The sequence below is a fragment of the Loxodonta africana genome, chromosome 11, assembly GCF_030014295.1.
Source record: "Loxodonta africana isolate mLoxAfr1 chromosome 11, mLoxAfr1.hap2, whole genome shotgun sequence".
NCBI classification, from domain to species: Eukaryota; Metazoa; Chordata; class Mammalia; order Proboscidea; family Elephantidae; genus Loxodonta; species Loxodonta africana.
Window position 1 is genome coordinate 31,903,052 of NC_087352.1, and position 19,435 is coordinate 31,922,486.

The 19,435-nt window shown below is 44.1% G+C and overlaps 1 protein-coding gene across 2 annotated transcripts in view; it reads right to left on the reverse strand.

The window, feature by feature from the left end:
- ZNF236 (zinc finger protein 236) overlaps positions 1 to 19,435 on the reverse strand; it is a 110,755-nt gene that overhangs the window by 11,037 nt on the left and 80,283 nt on the right. The window contains exons 27-31 of one of the 2 annotated variants that reach the window (XM_064294380.1): positions 17,711 to 17,898; positions 16,520 to 16,651; positions 5,421 to 5,618; positions 3,360 to 3,489; positions 994 to 1,170 (exon numbers count right to left, since the gene is read on the reverse strand). In XM_064294380.1, coding sequence (XP_064150450.1) covers positions 994 to 1,170; positions 3,360 to 3,489; positions 5,421 to 5,618; positions 16,520 to 16,651; positions 17,711 to 17,898 — 825 coding nt within the window. Of the gene's footprint in view, positions 1 to 993; positions 1,171 to 3,359; positions 3,490 to 5,420; positions 5,619 to 16,519; positions 16,652 to 17,710; positions 17,899 to 19,435 lie in introns of those variants that run through there. The other variant, XR_010323427.1, reaches the window with a different exon arrangement.

Consider the following 19,435-nt stretch of genomic DNA (forward strand, 5'->3'; position numbering starts at 1 on the left):
ACGTTAAACAAACCCCCCAAAACACTAAGCGTGCAGTCCTGTGAGTCCCCAGACAGCCCCGGCTGACACAGTCTGGACACTAACGCCCATCAGGAGGGGCCCATGCCACCTCATGCAGCCAAATGGACCTGAAACATACCTCTCCAGGATGCAGTGGTCTCTGCTACAGACACACTGGGCTCGGTTCTGATTTCAGGATTTCTGGCTTACTTTCTGACCTGCTCTAGCTAACTAACGGTCGCCCCTTTGTGACGTAGATGCTGGTGGTTTACTGGAGTCAGTGTGGGAGACAGGCAAGTAAGAAGAGGTGAACAGCAGTACCACCATCATGGGCTGGTCCTAAGGGACAGTGGTCCATGCAGGCTGGGGGGGCGGGCAGTGACACCACAGGCCTGAGGTGGCACCTGGATGTGGACGCCTCCTGCACTGCTGTCCCTTGTCAGTGAGGAAGGTGATTCTCAGAAATACCTGTGCTCAGGCCCAGGGAACCCTTTTGTTCCCAATAAATGCCTGTGTCCTTGGAGAAATAGTCCAGAAATTCAATCTAATCTCTCTGTGCGTGTGTGTGTGTGCGTGCATGTGTGTGTACGTGTGTGCGTGTGCGTGTGTGGTGGGGGAGGGCTGCTTCTGGCCAGTCCATGGTCAACCTGAGAGGCTACATATTCTAAGCATTAAAGTATACGGAAGTATGAAAAAGTATAAGGAAGCCTGGGCTTTAATCGTGACTTTAGCCCTTTCTAACTTGACCTAGTAAGCATCCAAACCATGGCTCCTCACCCATGGAGCTGAGCCCATCCCTCCAACACGCACATGCACACACACACATGCCCTGCCCCCTACCCACCTAGCTGTGCATATGCGTGCACACACACACACGCCCCACCCCCGCTCACCTAGCAGTGTACACAAACGCCCCCATGTGCCCTGCCTACCCACGAAGTTGTGTGCACCCACACACTCTCACACACATATGCACACAGCGCCCTGCCCTACCCGCATAGCTGTGTGCACGCCTCATATGCAGCTTCATGTTGCTCTTCTGCGTGAAGCCCATGGCGCAGCACGCACACTTGTAGGGCCGCTCGCCCGTGTGCTTCTTCATGTGCACCTGCAGCGCGCTCTTCTGGTTGAAGGCCTTCTCACAGAGCGTGCACCGGAATGGCCGCTCCCCTGGGGAGATAGCGTCAGTGTCGGGATGGGCCCATCACACCCTGAAACAGCGCTGACGAGGGCGGTCACACAGTAGCTGCACACAGTCACCCCAGTCACTAGTTAACAGAATTCTAGCCAAAACCCCCAGAGTAAGATATGAAATGATGCCTAATCAAACCTACAAGAAATCACACATGTGTCCAGAAACAAGAGTGAAACAAACAGGGTATAAACAAAATGAGTCCAGTACCTTTTGGGCAGTAAAGCCAAAGGATACTAAGGACATGAGAATATTAACCCAACGTAATAAAAACGTCTGCCCAGCACAGCACTGTGTGGCCAGTTTATGATGCAAAGCGTCAATTTGCAAGGTTCACGTTAAGTCCCATTTTCAAAAAAAGTAAACTCACATTAACCTGAGCTAACCGGTGAATCCATCTGAATAAAAGAAGAGTGTGATTTATTCAATACTTTTTTGTATGTTCTCTAATTGCTTTCAAATAAACACAGAAACTGAAAAACACCCTTGCTGGGAGGATGTGGAGATGAACAGGCCAGAATGATTTAGAATTTCCACTCTGCGCAGCATACATCAGAGCTCATATCCTTCCCTCGTGTGTCCCTGTGCCCTGCACTTGCGGCTGCCTCCTACCAGGCTCTCTGAGCTACAGGCCTCTGTTCTCACCCCTGTGCAGCACGTGCTCGCCTGTCTGCCCCTCCTCCTCTCCAGCAAACTAGACAAATGAGATCTCAAGACTGCACCACCCCCAAAAGTGCCTGTCTAGAACCCAGGATGGGATGTACATAGGATGAGGGCCCACCAGGGAGTGTGCTGGCTCATATGAGCTGTCAACAGGGCAATGACAGAGAAATGGGGCCTGCTCCCTGCACTCAAGGGCACAGAGGCTGCTGACGACATAGTGGGGTGCTACAGCAGGGTGTGCAGATGGAGGGGTTGGCAGAAAGAGAGAGACATGAAACTGCATCTCTTTGTTTTGTTTTGCTGCTCTAAGATAAGAGCCTTGAGCAGACTGAGGTGTGATGATGGGGACAGCCAGTAGAGACGTCTGAGGACAGAGGAGGAGGTACAAGGGGAGCGGCCTGGATGTCTGGGGTGGGCTTCAGCTCTCCCTGGCAGGAGGGGTGAAGGAGGGCCTAGCTGTGAATGCCACAGGTCTGGCAGAGGCCTGATGCCTTCTATTTCTATAATGTATATGTATAATGTATTTCTATAATGTATATGTGTAATGCATAACATTAATGTATAATGTTACAATGTAATTAGTTGTTGTTGGGTGCTGTTGAGTGGATTCTGACTCATAGCGACCCCATGTGACAGAGTAGAACTGCCCCATGGGATTACCTAGGCAGCAATCTTCATGGGAGCAGATCACCAAGTTTTTCCTCCCACAGAACGGCTTGTAGGTTCAAACCTCTGATCTTTTGGTTAGCAGCCAAGTGCTTAACTGTTGCACCACCGGGGCTCCCAAATGTAATTAGCAAGATCTTTTGACCAAAACAAACAAACAAACCAAACCAAGCCCACTGCCATAGAGTCGATTTTGACTCATAGGAACCCTAATGGACAGAGCAGAACTGCCCCATAGGGTTTCCAAGGAACGCCTGGTGGATTTGAACTGCCGACCTTTTGGTTAGCAGCCATAGCTCCTAACCACTATGCCGCCAGATCTTTTTTTTTTCCATTTTTATTGAACTTTAGATGAAGGTTTATAGAGCAACTAGTTCCTCATCGAACAGTTAGTATATACATTGTTCTATGACATTGGTTTAACAACCCCACTACCATATCAACACCATTCCTTCTCAGCCCTGGGTTCCCTATTACCAACTTTCCTGTTCCTTCCTCCCTTCCAGTCCCTGCCCCAGGGCTGGTGCACCCCTTTAGTTTTGTTTTGTTCCGTGGGCCTGTTCAATCTTTGGCTGAAGGGTGAACCTCACGGGTGACCTCATTACTGAGCTGAAAGGGTGTCCAGTGACCATACACTCAGGGTCTACCAGATCTTCTGACAGTGAGTTAAAATAAGAAATTGATCAAAAATTAGGGAAAAAAGTGGAATATATGGGCCTTACTTTACAAAGAGAGCACTGTACCTTAAATAAATACTCATATACTGAGTCATATTGTCTCAACCACACATGGCCTGCTTCAAAGACCATGAAGATAAAAGCATCCCACTCGTGAATACCTGTGTGGATACGGCTGTGTCTTTCCAGTTGGCTTGGTTTGGCAAATGCCTTCTCACAAGTGTCGCACTTAAACACTCTCGGCTTCTGGGAACTGAGAGAAGGGCCGGCCTGGTGTGTTTGCATGTGCTCCTGTTGAAGACAACGCAACATGGGAATACACGCTGTGAGACATCACAGGATACTGATACAAGTGAAACAGCAGAGGAAAGAAACCACCCTAAAAAGTCAAGGTGGTGGGACAGACAAGCTCAGAAGGCCACTCTCTGGTTTGTGTTCTTGTCAGGTTGTCAGTATGATTAAAAGAAACCACGTATTATGCATGGGAATATACCCTTCACTTATTAACACGGTTAGGTTCCAAAGACCAGGTCATAACATAAAAATTGGCAGTATGCAAAAATGGAGGATGACCACATCAGATCACAAAATAGAAGATGACATTATGTAACTGCCAAATTACATCACTATATAACTACCAAATTACATCATTACAAAACTGCCAAACTACATCATTACATAACTGCCAAACCACTGAGCATCATGGCCCAGCCAAGTGGACATATAACCTTAACCATCACAGCCAGTGTTGCTCTCGCCCTGCACCTCGGCATTCATTACTGCCAGACACAGTTGTTAATGTAAAAAGTAGTCAGATAGTAGATCTTTTACTATTGTCATAAATGCAAAATGTCAGATAACGAGATAGTTGATAAGTGAGGAACAGGTGTAGCACGAGAAGAGCCCTATGTAAGCCTCCTTGTAGGCTCCTGAAAAGGGTAGTTCCCTTGTTTTACAGATGAAATAAACATCACTGCCCCGATCTGCGGAAGCTGAGGTTTGGCCAAGGTCATCCAGTAAAGACGAAGCCAGGATTCAAACCTAGATCTCTCTGATGAGGCCTCCCAACGTCACTCCCACCACTGCGCACCATGGCTACCTCTGATGTACTCTAATCCTTGAAAATACATTTATAAGATTCTTGAAAAGACAAACTTACAGAAATGAAGAACAGGTTAGTGGTTGCTGAGTGGTAGGAAACTGGGGTGGGGAGGTGTGTCTATATAAAAAGAGGTAACAAGAGGGCCCACTGCTGTGGTGATGGGCTGTTCCATACTTTGACCGCAGCAACGTCAACATCACTGTGATGCTGTTTTGCAAGATGTGAACTTGGAGACAACTAGGCAAAGGGCACATGGGATCTCTCTGTACAGTCTCCTTCAACAACATGTGAATCTACAATTAACTCAAAATAAAAAATTCTACTGGTCTGTATACTGGTCTATATTTTTCATTCTTTGTGCTATCTCGGTGGGTCTGGAATTAAGGTAATATTAGCTTTATAAACTGAATTAGGAAGTGTTCCCTCTTCTATCTTCAGAAAAAGAAGGTACAGAATTGGTGTTAATTCTTCTTTAAATGTTTGGTAGAATTCTCCAATGAAACCATGTGGCTTGGAGCTTTTTCCTTTGGGAGTTCACAAATTTCAAATTTGATGGCCTCAACAGTAATAGGACTATTCAAGTTTCCCCATTACTAACACACACTCTACGGTGTGGACATGCTATAGTTTACTCAACCACTCTCCCACGTGTGGCACCGGGCTGTTTCCAGTGTTTTGTAATTATACGCAGCATCCAATGAATAATCTTGTGCACACCTGTTGTTTGTTACATGCGGGTCTTCAGGGTAGACCCCCAGATAAGTGCTTGTCTAGTTGTGTTGAGTGTTGCCCATTCCCCTATGAAAAGCTGTACCGTCAACTTTCTCACCAGCAATTTTGAGAATGCGTGTGTCCCAGCCTCGCCAATATCTAATGGCAGGTTTTTGCATTTTTTGCCAGTCAGATAGGCAACATATGGTCCCTCAGTGTGACTTCAATCTCCATTAACAATGCATTCTGACTTGCACATGAAAACGCAATCTCTTAATCAGTGCGTCACAATACACCTGCTAAAACCCGTACAGCTTGGTAAGGTCATTTCTATTCCCTGACCTTTCCTCAGGCAGTGGTGGAACTTATCATTCGGTCGGAGAAGGCCACGCGGCCGGAAGGCGGTTACCTTGAGGTGCGTGGCGCGTTTGAAGGCCTTGCTGCAGAGCCCGCAGGTGTGGATGCGCTCACGGCCGTGCACCTCCTTGCTATGGTGCAGCAGCATGGCAGCTGACGAGAAGGCGCGGCTGCACTCCAGGCACTGGTGCGCCCGGCCCTCCTTCTCAGGCGGGCTCCCTTTGGTCAGGTTTGCAGAGACGTCAGTCACCTGGAGCAAAGAGGGAATCCCATGACTTCACACTCACCAGCGCAGCTGGGTGCCTTGGATGGTCACACCCCCTTTGCTAGACCAGCTGAGCTTGTGAACCAGGGGACAATCAAAGCCGGGAAGCATGCACATTCACCGGGTCCACGGTGCAGACGTTTTATAATCTTGTTCAAATTTCAGCCAGCGACACCTCCCGTGTTACACTAGATCCTGATGAGTGGGTCTGGGGCACAGACTCCAGCCCTCACACTGACGGCCTTGGCCACTGTGGCTAAGCGCATAACCACACGCACATCCTCACGTAAGCCAGTGACAGCACCCCCACTGGGGCCAGAGCAGAGCGCGTGGAGATGTCCCGGGGCTGAGAGCAGGACCGGGCACACAGCGAGCATTCGACAGACACTAACTGCTATTATCACTAGTTTTAGCTCAGTCAAGGATAAACGATATCGTGAAAAATGCTACTGCTTTGGCCATAGATCTTTCTTAGCAAACTGCACTATAAATGATACAAATGGCTCTTCCCTGAACTGTAGGTTATAACCAACTAGTAGGTCTTCAAATCATTTTAATGGGATACCACCATCACTTTAAAAAGAATAAACAAACTCCCATTGCCGTCGAGTCGATTCCAACTCACAGCGACCCTGTAAGACAGAGCAGAACTGCCCCACAGGGTTTCCAAGGAGCACCTGGTGGTCGAACTACCGACCTTTTGGTTAGCAGCTGTAGTTCTTAACCACTATGCCACCAGCGTTTCCATAAACAAACTAGGAGAGGTTTATTACACGGCTTTTATAAATAATACAGCTCAGTTTTGCAGATGAAAATTTATATGTAGATGACTTAATGAAAGAAATCAAATGATAATGAACAAAACTGATGGGATTTATCAACATTTAACTTTAAAAAGTATTTTGTCCACAAAGGATAAATAAGGACACTACATAATGATAAAAGGGACAATTGATCAGGAAGATATAACCATATTAAATATTTACGCACCCAATGACAGGGCTGCAAGATACATAAAACAAATTTTAACAGAACTGAAAAGTGAGATAGACACCTCCACAATTATAGTAGGAGACTTCAACACACCACTTTCGGAGAAGGACAGGACATCCAGCAAGAAGCTCAATAGAGACACGGAAGACCTAATTACAACAATCAACCAACTTGACCTCATTGACTTATACAGAACTCTCCACCCAACTGCTGCAAAGTATACTTTTTTTTTTCTAGCGCACATGGAACATTCTCTAGAATAGACCACATATTAGGTCATAAAACAAACCTCTGCAGAATCTAAAACATCGAAATATTACAAACCATCTTCTCAGATCACAAGGCCATAAAAGTAGAAATCGATTACAGAAAAATTAGGGAAAAAAATCAAATACTTGGAAAATGAACAATAACCTCCTGAAAAAACACTGGGTTACAGAAGACATTAAGGAGGGAATAAGGAAACTCATAGAATGCAACGAGAATGAAAATACTTCCTATCAAAACCTCTGGGACACAGCAAAAGCGGTGCTCAGAGGCCAATTTATATTGATAAATGCAGACATACAAAAAGAAGAAAGAGCCAAAATCAGAGAACTGTCCCTACAACTTGAACAAATAGAAAGTGAGCAACAAAAGAATCCATCGGGCACCAGGAGAAAACAAATAATAAAAATTAGAGCTGAACTAAATGAATTAGAGAACAGAAAAACAATTGAAAGAATTAACAAAGCCAAAAGCTGGTTCTTCGAAAAAATTAACAAAATTGATAAACCATTGGCCAGACTGACTAAAGAAATACAGGAAACAAATAACCCGAATAAGAAACGAGATGGGCCACATCACAACAGACCCAATTGAAATTAAAAGAATCATAACAGATTATTATGAAAAATTGTACTCTAACAAATTTGCAAACCTAGAAGAAATGGATGAATTCCTGGAAAAACACTACCTACCCAAACTAACACAATCAGAAGTAGAACAACTAAATAGACCCATAACAAAAAAAGAGATTGAAACGGTAATCAAAAAACTCCCAACAAAAAAAAACCCTGGCCCGGATGGCTTTACTGCAGAGTTCTACCAAACTTTCAGAGAAGAGTTAACACCACTACTACTAAAGGTATTTCAAAGCATAGAAAATGACGGAATACTACCTAACTCATTCTATGAAGCCACCATTTCCCTGATACCAAAACCAGGTAAAGACATCACAAAAAAAGAAAATTACAGACCTATAGCCCTCGTGAACACAGATGCAAAAATCCTCAACAAAATTCTAGCCAATAGAATTCAACAACATATCAAAAAAATAATCCACCATGACCAAGTGGGATTTATACCAGGTACGCAAGGCTGATTTAATATTAGAAAAACCATTAATGTAATCCACCATATAAATAAAACAAAAGACAAAAACCACAGGATCTTATCAATTGATGCAGAAAAGGCATTTGACAAAGTCCAACACCCATTTATGATAAAAACTCTCACCAAAATAGGAATTGAAGGAAAATCCCTCAACATAATAAAGGGCATCTATACAAAGCCAAAAGCCAACATCACTCTAAATGGAGAGAGCCTGAAAGCAGACAAGGATGTCCTTTATCACCGCTCTTATTCAACATTGTGCTAGAGGTCCTAGCCAGAGCAATTAGGCTAGACAAAGAAATAAAGGGCATCCGGATTGGCAAGGAGGAAGTAAAATTATCTCTATTTGCAGATGACATAATCTTATACACAGAAAACCCCAACGAATCCTCCAGAAAACTACTGAAACTAATAGAAGAGTTTGGCAGAGTCTCAGGTTATAAGATAAACATACAAAAATCACTTGGATTCCTCTACATCAATAAAAAGAACATCGAAGAGGAAATTACCAAATCAATACCATTCACAGTAGCCCCCAAGAAGATAAAATACTTAGGAATAAATCTTACCAAATATGTAAAAGAAAACTACAAAGTACTACTACAAGAAACTAAAAAGGACCTACTTAAGTGGAAAAACATACCTTGCTCATGGATAGGAAGACTTAACATAGTAAAAATGTCTATTCTACCAAAAGCCATCTATACATACAATGCACTTCTGATCCAAATTCCAATGTCATTTTTTAATGTGATGGAGAAACAAATCACCAACTTCATATGGAAGGGAAAGAAGCCCCGGATAAGCAAAGCACTACTGAAAAAGAAGAAGAAAGTGGGAGGCCTCACTCTACCTGATTTCAGAACCTATTATACAGCCACAGTAGTCAAAACAGCCTGGTATTGGTACAACAACAGGCACATAGACCAATGGAACAGAATTGAGAATCCAGATATAAATCCATCCACATATGAGCAGCTGATATTTGGCAAAGGTCCAGTGTCAGTTAATTGGGGAAAAGATAGTCTTTTTAACAAATGGTGCTGGCATAACTGGATATCCATTTGCAAAAAAATGAAACAGGACCCATACCTCACACCATGCACAAAAACTAACTCCAAGTGGATCAAAGACCTAAACATAAACACTAAAACGATAAAGATCATGGAAGAAAAAATAGGGACAACCTTAGGAGCCATAATACAAGGCATAAACAGAATACAAAACATTACCAAAAGTGACGAAGAGAAACCAGATAACTGGGAGCTCCTAAAAATCAAACACCTATGCTCATCTAAAGACTTCACCAAAAGAGTAAAAAGACCACCTACAGACTGGGAAAGAATTTTTAGCTATGACATCTCAGACCAGCGCCTGATCTCTAAAATCTATATGATTCTGTCAAAACTCAACCACAAAAAGACAAACAACCCAATAAAGAAGTGGGCAAAGGATATGAACACACACTTCACTAAAGAGGATATTCAGGCAGCTAACAGATACATGAGAAAATGCTCTCGATCATTAGCCATTAGACAAATGCAGATTAAAACTACGATGAGATTCCATCTCACTCCAACAAGGCTGGCATTAATCCAAAAAACACAAAATAATAAATGTTGGGGAGGCTGCGGAGAGATTGGAACTCTTATACACTGCTGGTGGGAATGTAAAATGGTACAACCACTTTGGAAATCTATCTGGCGTTATCTTAAAAAGTTAGAAATAGAACTACCATACAACCCTGAAATCCCACTCCTCGGAATATACCCTAGAGAAATAAAAGCCTTCACACAAACAGATATATGCACACCCATGTTTATCGCAGCTCTGTTTACAATAGCAAAAAGCTGGAAGCAACCAAGGTGTCCATCAATGGATGAATGGATAAATAAATTGTGGTATATTCACACAATGGAATACTACGCATCGATAAAGAACAGTGACGAATCTGTGAAACATTTCATAACATGGAGGAACCTGGAAGGCATTATGCTGAGTGAAATCAGTCAGAGGCAAAAGGACAAATATTGTATAAGACCACTATTATAAGATCTTGAGAAATAGTATAAACTGAGAAGAACACATACTTTTGTGGTTACGAGGTGGGGGGGGGAGAGGGTTTTTTACTGATTAGTTAGTAGGTAAGAACTGCTTTAGGTGAGGGGAAGGACAATATGCAATACATGGAAGGTCAGCTCAACTGGACTGGACCAAAAGCAAAGAAGTTTCCGGGATAAACTGAATGCTTCAAAGGTCAGTGGAGCAAGAGCGGGGGTTTGGGGACCATGGTTTAAGGGGACTTCTAAGTCAATTGGCAAAATAATTCTATTATGAAAACATTCTGCATCCCACTTTGAAATGTGGCGTCTGGGGTCTTAAATGCTAACAAGCGGCCATCTAAAATGCATCAATTGGTCTCATCCCACCTGGATCCAAGGAGAATGAAGAACACCAAGGTCACATGATAACTATGAGCCCAAGAGACAGAAAGGGCCACATGAACTACTGACATCATCCTGAGACCAGAAGAACTAGTTGGTGCCCGGCCACAACCGATGACTGCCCTGACAGGGAGCACAACAGAGAACCCCTGAGGGAGCAGGAGATCAGTGGGATGCAGACCCCAAATTCTCACAAAAAGACCATACTTAATGGTCTGACTGAGACTAGAGGAATCCTGGCAGTCACGGTCCCCAAACCTTCTGTTGGCCCAGGACAGGAACCATTCCTGAAGACAACTCATCCGACATGAAAGGGACTGGACAGTGGGTAGGAGAGAGATGCTGATGAAGAGTGAGCTATCTGTATCAGGTGGACCCTTGAGACAGTGTTGGCATCTCCTGTCTGGAGGGGGGATGGGAGGATAGAGAGAGTTGGAAGCTGGCAAAATTGTCACGAAAGGAGAGACTGGAAGGGCTGACTCATTAGGGGGAGAGCAAGTGCGAGTATGGAGTAAGGTGTATATAAACTTATATGTGACAATCTGACTTGATTTGTAAACGTTCACTTGAAGCTCAATTAAAGTTAAAAAAAAAAGTATTTTGTACAGAAATAGATGAGCATTAAAGAAAAATACTTCTGAAAACTTCTACAAGCTGCTCTTACGTTATTCTGTGATGTTATCCGTGCTGTAATAAAAAAGGAACTATATGATAAAAAAAAAAAAAAAATTTGGAAAAGGCCAGCATAGAGAAAGCAAATACATCACCTGCAATACAGGTATTATTTTGTGACACTGATTCAGGGGTGTGTCTACATGTGGGTATCTGTGTATGTAAAGAAAAGAAACAACACACACACGTTCAAGGTCACTGCATAAAACAGTATTTCTTTTGAGTCAAAAAAGCTTGAAAAACACTGGAACAAATGATACTTGTCTATTTTGTAACTACAAATAAAGCAACCACATGATTAAACAAATGATCTACTTGATGGAGATCACTAATTAAAACCAGAATCTGTAGATAATGATGCCATCTGGTATTCTTCAGTAACACACTCAAATAGTTATCAGTAGTCACAGTAACTAAATATGCACACAAAATTGTTTCTAAATCAAACATTTCATTAATTAGAAGTGAGAATTCAATACCTGGTCCGCACCACTCAAAGAAAGATACACCAAGCAAGCACAGTTTGCTTAAGCACTACTTTTTTTTTTTTTTTTAGTAATTTTTATTGAGCTTTAAGTGAACATTTACAAATCAAGTCAGTCTGTCACATATAAGCTTATATACATCTTACTCCATACTCCCACTTACTCTCCCCCTAATGAGTCAGCCCTTCCAGTCTCTCCTTTCATGACAATTTTGCCAGCTTCCAACTCTCTCTACCCTCCCATCCCCTCTCCGGACAGGAGATGCCAACACAGTCTCAAATGTCCACCTGATACAAGTAGCTCACTCTTCATCAGCATCTCTCTCCAACCCATTGTCCAGTCCCTTCCATGTCTGATGAGTTGTCTTCGGGAATGGTTCCCGTCCTGGGCCAACAGAAGGTTTGGGGACCATGACCGCCGGGATTCCTCTAGTCTCAGTCAGACCATTAAGTATGGTCTTTTTATGAGAATTTGGGGTCTGCATCCCACTGTTTTCCTGCTCCCTCAGGGGTTCTCTGTTGTGTTCCCTGTCAGGGCAGTCGTCGATTGTGGCCGGGCACCATCTAGTTCTTCTGGTCTCAGAATGATCTAAGTCTCTGGTTCATGTGGCCCTTAAGCACTACTTTTACACAAAGTTTTCCAGCATAATGGAGGCTCAATAGACCACAGCTTCAGAAACAGGGCTGCTGATTTCATAACTGTTAACAACTTTTCTGGAGCAAAATCTCAGATGTTCTGCTCCATTTCCTAGCTATGTGCATACGAAAATCAGAAAATGGAGCAAAATAGATCTTTGTGGCCATTTGCCCAAATCATGCATGTCAAAAGGGGGATGGGAAACAGGATACAGGATGTGTATGTGAAGGTTTCAGTCTGGGATGTGCGCTCTGCCAGAGCGAGAGGTCTGGCTGCCCACCTCAGTTGCCTCGGTTATTTGTGTCTGAGTGTCCCTACTCGCTGACCTTCGCAGCAGACGTGGCCCTCTAGTGTGGCAGGGGTAGGGCGTGGGGACCCTAAAGCTGTTGTGAATCGGCAGAGGGCAGGTGGGAAGGGGCCACCATTCCACCGTGCAGCCTTGAGTCACCCTCCAAGAGGCCTAAGGAGACACGGGATCATCTCATGCTCCACACCAGGGCTGGCAGTGGCAGAACTCCATATGCGGTTATTAACCTATCATGAGAAGACACTACAGAGAGATGCTACCCATATGTGCCTGTGGGTACATAAACACCATCTGACCCCAGACCACTTGGAGCCTAACTGTTTAGGAAAAGTGCTAGTCTCAACTAACAGGAAAACCAGGTGTAAAAACTGCAAAACTACATTCTCACATTCAGGCAGAAATGGGTTAACCAGACCTAGTTCTGTCTCTACTAGTGGTGCATCTGTGAGAAGGTTCTGCACTGTGACCTTCGAAACTCATTTGCTTCGTGAATAAAGTGCCAAAAGTCATGCCCACTCCTCACCGGCTTGTGAGGCAGGTTACTCTAAGTAATACATGCATGTGCCCAGGAAAGAGTCTGGCCTCAGGTATGTGGCCACCGGCTGTCTGTTCTTGACCCACATAAAAAAATAATGTTAAGCATTCAGCGAAAGAAGAAAGGACTGGAATTGCTGAGATGGCTGCAGGGCAGAGGAAGCAAGTAAGATGCCTGCTGGGAGAAGCCTGGTCACCGCACATCTTGGAGCTGTGGGTAGGCTCTGGGTTCCCAGTCCTGCATCGTGAAGGCAGGGGAGTGAGGGGTATCAGCAGCCCTGTCCCAGGACATTTCTACATTGTGAGCGTGAACCCTGCCGGGCCCCCATGGACTGAGGTGTCAGCAGCCCCATCACAAGACATTTCTACACTGTGATTATGAATCCTGCTGTGCCTACATGGACTTTTCAGATGAACCATGAATAGAAATGTGAAAACAAAAAGAAAACCACTTTGCTCCGGTGAGAAGACTAGAGGACCAGTTAGCCCCCCACTGCAGGAACTGCCTGGCACCTGGTCACTGCTCTAGCCGGAGCTGACCACACAGCAGCAGCATGCCAAGTGTGCGGGCACTGCACACCACTGCCCTGACCTGCCGATAACCCTACCACCACCTGGGTGCAGGTGTCCAGATCTGCTCGAGGTAGCATGTTAATGCGCACTAGAGGGCGCCATCCCCCCCTCCCCCCGCCAGTGGGTGTAGATAAACCCACAGGAGACAAGACAGCGGCTCTGCTCCACACCATGTGCATAGGGACACAGGCAGCCCAGAGACTGTCTCAATACCTGGAAGCTTCAACATGTACTCTAACCAGGGTAAGAGAACATCAGGACTAAATCAGACAGTAACCACCAATGTTGGCAAGCCATGCTCTTTCCTGAGAGAACTGAAAACACCCCAGAGAGCTACCTGCTTAACAATCACGTGTGCAATCAGCATGTACTTCACTTTAGTATTTCATTAACATTTCAAATTTTGAAAATATCCGAGGTAGACCAAGTTTCAATATTTAGCTCATCTCGTGAATGAATACTACTCAAATGGAAGTTAAAACGGAACGTACAACTTTAATGGCAACAGTATGAACTAATTTTAATATAAAACTAGTCTAAAAACATTATTCCAGCTATATTAAAAAATGCTGGGGAAAAAATCAAAAGATCAAAAAATAGCGCAGTGGCAGTGGTTATGTATAGTCGTCACTTAAAGTATAGGAATTAGAGAAAGGATACCTTGGTAATGAGAGCTCCACCTCAAATGCAGAGGACTAATTAGGTTTCACTACAAAGGTGTCAAAACAAAGGAGATTAAAAGGAATAATGATCAGGAGTCCCAGCTTTTTAGATTTTGGCAAGCAATGTGCTGAAAGTCTATTAAGGGAAATCTGGCTGATGAGCTCTGGCTGCTCAGGCCAAATTGAGTGGGGTGGGGAACAGGTAGCAGCTCCCTGGTGCTGGGTAAACCTGTCATATCTAATTATTTTATGGAAGAAAGTCCTGAACACCCTGAAAACCAATAAATAATAATTTTGAACACTCATTTGCTCAAAATGGTTAAACAAAGTTTAATGCTTCTTATTTATTGTCTGTGCTTTACATCTGATTCTATAGTATTTGGAGCCCTGGGGCATAGTTGTTAAGAGTTATGGCTGCTAACCAAAAGGTCGGCAGTTCAAATCCACCAGCTGCTCCTTGGAAACCCTATGGGGAATTTCTACTCTGTCCTATAGGGTAGCTATGATTCAGAGTTGACTTGATAACAATGGGTGTTAGCATACGGTATTTAGAACTGTCAGTTACTAAACATTCTGGGCCCCGGAAACATGAATTTTAAGAAAAAAGAAAAAGACTAGTCAAATGACAAATAGGTCACACACACACAAAGGTGCATACAACAAAGTAGGGTTATAGCTTCAAGGTCATCTGGCTTAATTGGCCTAATAATAACCTCCCAGTTCACTGAGTAGTGCCTAGGGTCTTAAAAACTTGCAAGTAGCCTTTCAAGGCATGGTAATTTGTCTCTATTTGCCTTCAGCAACAGAGGAAGAAGGAGAGTCAGGAATAGGAGGAAGATATGGAATGTGTGGCTAATCACCTCCATGAACAACTGCCTCCTTTGCTATGAGACCAGAAGAAGTAGATAGTACCCAGCTACCATTACTGAAAATTTTGATCAAAGATTTTGTAGAAGAAACCTGATCAAAAGGGAGAAAATGCAAAACATAATTTCAAATTCTCATAGACTCCAGACTTTCTGGAGCCATAGGGCTGCATGAACCCACGAAACTATCGCCTTGAGATAACTTTTAAACCTTAAAACCAAAAATATCCCTGAAGTCATCTTAAAAACCAAACAATAGTTTAGCGTAACTAGTAAAGAATGCCTGCCTTGAGCATTGTGTTCTTTTAAGAACTATCTACGTGGGATCAGATTGACAACAGCAACTCAAAAGATTAGGCAGGAAACTTAGGGGGCAGTGAGTTTATGTTAATGGGGGAGGAAAAATTCAGAAAAGAAGGGTGAGAATGGTTGCACAACTAGAAGAATGTAATCAATGTCCCTGAATTGTACATGCAGAAACGGTTGAAATGGTACGTGTTTTGCTGTGTATATTCTCAACAACAATAACAAAATACATTAACAACAACAAAAACCCTATAGGTTAAAAATAAAAGAATCAGCAATGTTGACAGAAGAAACCTAAGAAAAAACTACAAGTTAAAAATTATGCATGGAAATGGCCAAGTGACATCTGACCAGTAGGCAAATATAAAATGTTAATAAATATAAAATAGATTTCTACATTATTGAATGCTCCCTCGAATTCTGTGGTACTAAGATCCCACTTAACAAAAAGCAAAAAGTACAAGCACAGAATGAAGGAGGCCTGGGACCTGTCACTCAGCTCTCCTTCTCCAGACCTCACCAAGCTCAACCCTCCATCTCACGCAGGACTCTGCCCCGTGATGCTTCTGGGAGCATGCCCCCCAACACAGACCACAGTCCCCACCCTCCCTCCCTCCACACTTTCTTCACAAGCATGTGGTTCCCCAACAGGTATTACATATCTGTCCACCATCACAACCCACCCCAGCATCTGGACCAGTACTGGAATGTGGCCATCACTCAAACATACACTGATGAATGATAAAGAGGCCAAAACAGATCAACATAATGAAAATGCTAGAGGTTTTAGGATGAAGGAAAAAATTCCTAGCTAAGAAATCAATAATGCATGATTTTCTCTGTTGGGATAAAAAGAGGTTATTAAGCAGTTAATAATCACGTAAATAAGAACAATATTTCAGGTTGTACAACTACAGAAAAATTACACATCATGAGAAAATGTTATCCCTCTTGTCACTTTAATACACAGGTCACCTCCTCTGGATCTCTATGTCCACGTGAAACGTGACAGCGTGAACACAGAGTGCACTCACCTGGTAAGCCAGTTCTTCACACCCAGCCGAGGGAGCGTGTGGCGTGTGGCTCACCAGGATTACCTGCGGGGAGCCTGCGCCGCCTGGGCCTGAGAGGGATGGGTCTGTAAGCAGCGCCGGGAACTGCTGGCCCTGGAAAGAGAAAAGTGGTGTCTTCGGAAGCTTTAACATTATCAGATTAGCTGAAAATTTAAAAGATCTATGCTACAGCCACTGTGGAAATAGCTTGGCAGTTCCTCAAAAAGTTAAACATAGAACTATCATCCAAAAAAAGCCAAACCCATTGCCACTGAGTCAATTCTGACTCATAGTGACCCTACAGGACAAAGGAGAACTGCCCCATAGAGTTTCCAAGGCTGTAATCTTTACAGAAGCAGATTACTACATCTTTCTCCCACAGAGTGGCTGGTGGGTTCCAACCGCCGACCTCTTGGTTAACAGCACAGCACTTAACCACTGTGCCAGTAGGGCTCCCTAGAACTACCATATGACACAGTAATTCCACCCTTCGACACCATTTATACATGAAAACCTATGTCTACATAAAAACTGTACTCAAGTGTTCATAGCAGCTTTATTTCAAAAAGTGGAAACAACCCCAATGTTTCCCCACTGGTGAATGGATAAACAACATGCGGTATATCTACACAGTGGAATATTGTTCGTGCTACAACATGAACAAGCCGAAAACACTTTATCCTAATGCATAAATCACATCAGGTACGCATATTATTAAAAAAGAGTCCACCATTTCTTTATGAAATGCATGAGTGCAATCAGTTTGTTAAGTAACATGCCATGGCTGTGTTAGCCTAAAAAAGGCTCTCACAGTTACAACGGTAGGTCTTATAATGCAGCCAGGTTGCATTTTGGAGTTCTTAGTTAGGTAACAGTTACAATCACGCTCCTATCTTTAAGGAATGTTAATTAACTTCTTCCTCTTACCTGTGATTCTAACTCAAATAATAATACCATTCTGGCCATCAGTATCTCCAATGATTTCTTGTATTGTGTAACAGAATACCAGCTGAAATGGAAACCGGTCTTTGAAAAACAAAATGATACTGAGGGGCACCAGAAGGGGCTCTTTACCAACTGTGCAGCAGACTTCCATGGTGGCAGTTTATAGCTGACCACAGGCCCTGGAGGGAGATGAGTAAATGTGAAGGGACAGGTGGGACCTGCCCTTACCTGCGAGGTGATGTTCAGCGTCACCGTGTCAAGACCCCCAGAAAGCATGCCCTGAGTGTCAGCCAGCGTGAGTGTGACGCTGGCGTCGCCTCCCACCCCTGACGACGCCATGACCAGGTTCTGTGTGGATATGGTGGATGGAGACATGGGCGTGGTAGAAGGAAGGCTCCCAGGAGTGGCGTTAAGTTCTACAAGAGAGGCAAGAAGAGCAGGTCAATGGGGACGCTAGATAAGTTGACTTGTCACGGCTTGGGAAGAATAGTTTTCATAAAGAAACTAATCTGTTAGTCATGATGAGTACAAACTCTGCCTAAGCTTTTGAAACCACGTCACAGAAGTTATCTAATTTCACTCTAATTTTGCCTCAAAGCTTTTTTTATTTTCCAGGCGTGCTTACAGATGAGCACTTAACTGTCTCTTAAGCGAGTACAGAGAAAGCCAGTGATGGCACAGCTCAGTCACAGTGGTAACACAGACAGGAACAAAAAGGTGAACTTCCAGGATTCATTGTCCTCACTGAGGGCAAAAGAGAAGAGCCTACAGAAGGATCCAACAGGATCCACGGAGCAAGGACTGGTTCTGAAGCTCACATTCCCTCTGCTTATGCTCTCAGTCACATCCCCCAAGATGTTCACTTGTCCTTAAGCATAGACACTTGGAACAAACCTCACTCAAAACCCTTTAACTATTTATTTGCCCTGCTCGACATCTTAGGTGTCTTTGCCAAGACAATGTAACTGTAACTCGCCACAAAGAACTGTGCCAGACATTTCCCCCGGTAACCAATAGTAAGAGAAAGGAAGATATCTGGGGCAAGAAAGGCCTCTTCTACAAATCAGACACTCAAGCACCCTACTGGCAAATGAGACAGACTTCGAATGGAATTATCAAAGCCCTTTGGCGGGCACCCCCACAAAAGATGTTTAAAGCTGTTTCTGGTGAACATATAAACGTACACACTTGCTCTCTCACTCTATCCTCATAGTCCATTTCTACATCCATCTACTCACGCAACCAATATTTCTTTATCATCCACTGTGCCAGTCACAGTGCCAGGTGCTAAGACACAACAACCACGTGTAAGCTCAGAAAGAGTCCTTGAGGGATTTGGGAACAAAATGAGGCAGCCCTTCAATGCTATGTGGGCCGGCAAAGCTGGGCAGCCTGGCCTGGTCTCAGAGCCAGCAGGGAGCCCAGGTTACTTGCTTGTAAATGGAGTTCCCCAGACAAATGCTTCGCATATGCACACGCTTGGAGTCTCGCTATGCACTGCACTGACCTGGAACTTTCCACAGCAGCAACCACTAGGACTCAGGAGTCTTGCACTGAAGCAGCCACCACGGCTGCAGGTAAGAAAGAAGAGACCTTGGATCTCGCCCACCATACCAGCACAGCGATGAATGCACTCCAGAGAGAAGCCAGGACTGTCCTCAATGACGATGTGTGTGGATTTGTGGAGGCCCGCTACTGTGAGGACTCCAGTTATCAGTACGTCAACAACCTCACATCCGTTATAAAGTGGCCTCCACACATCCTAACTTACGCCAACTAGGACCCATGTAGTATCTTACAGCGCATGGACGAAGACTCAACAACAAGGCCCTGCAGAGCTGGTGCTAAGAAGCCACGTGGGCTGCAATTTCACCACAAGCACGAAGGAGCAGGCGGGGACCCCAGGGCTGATTGCCATCCGCACTGCTGTGGTCTGCTGCCAAAGCCCCAGAG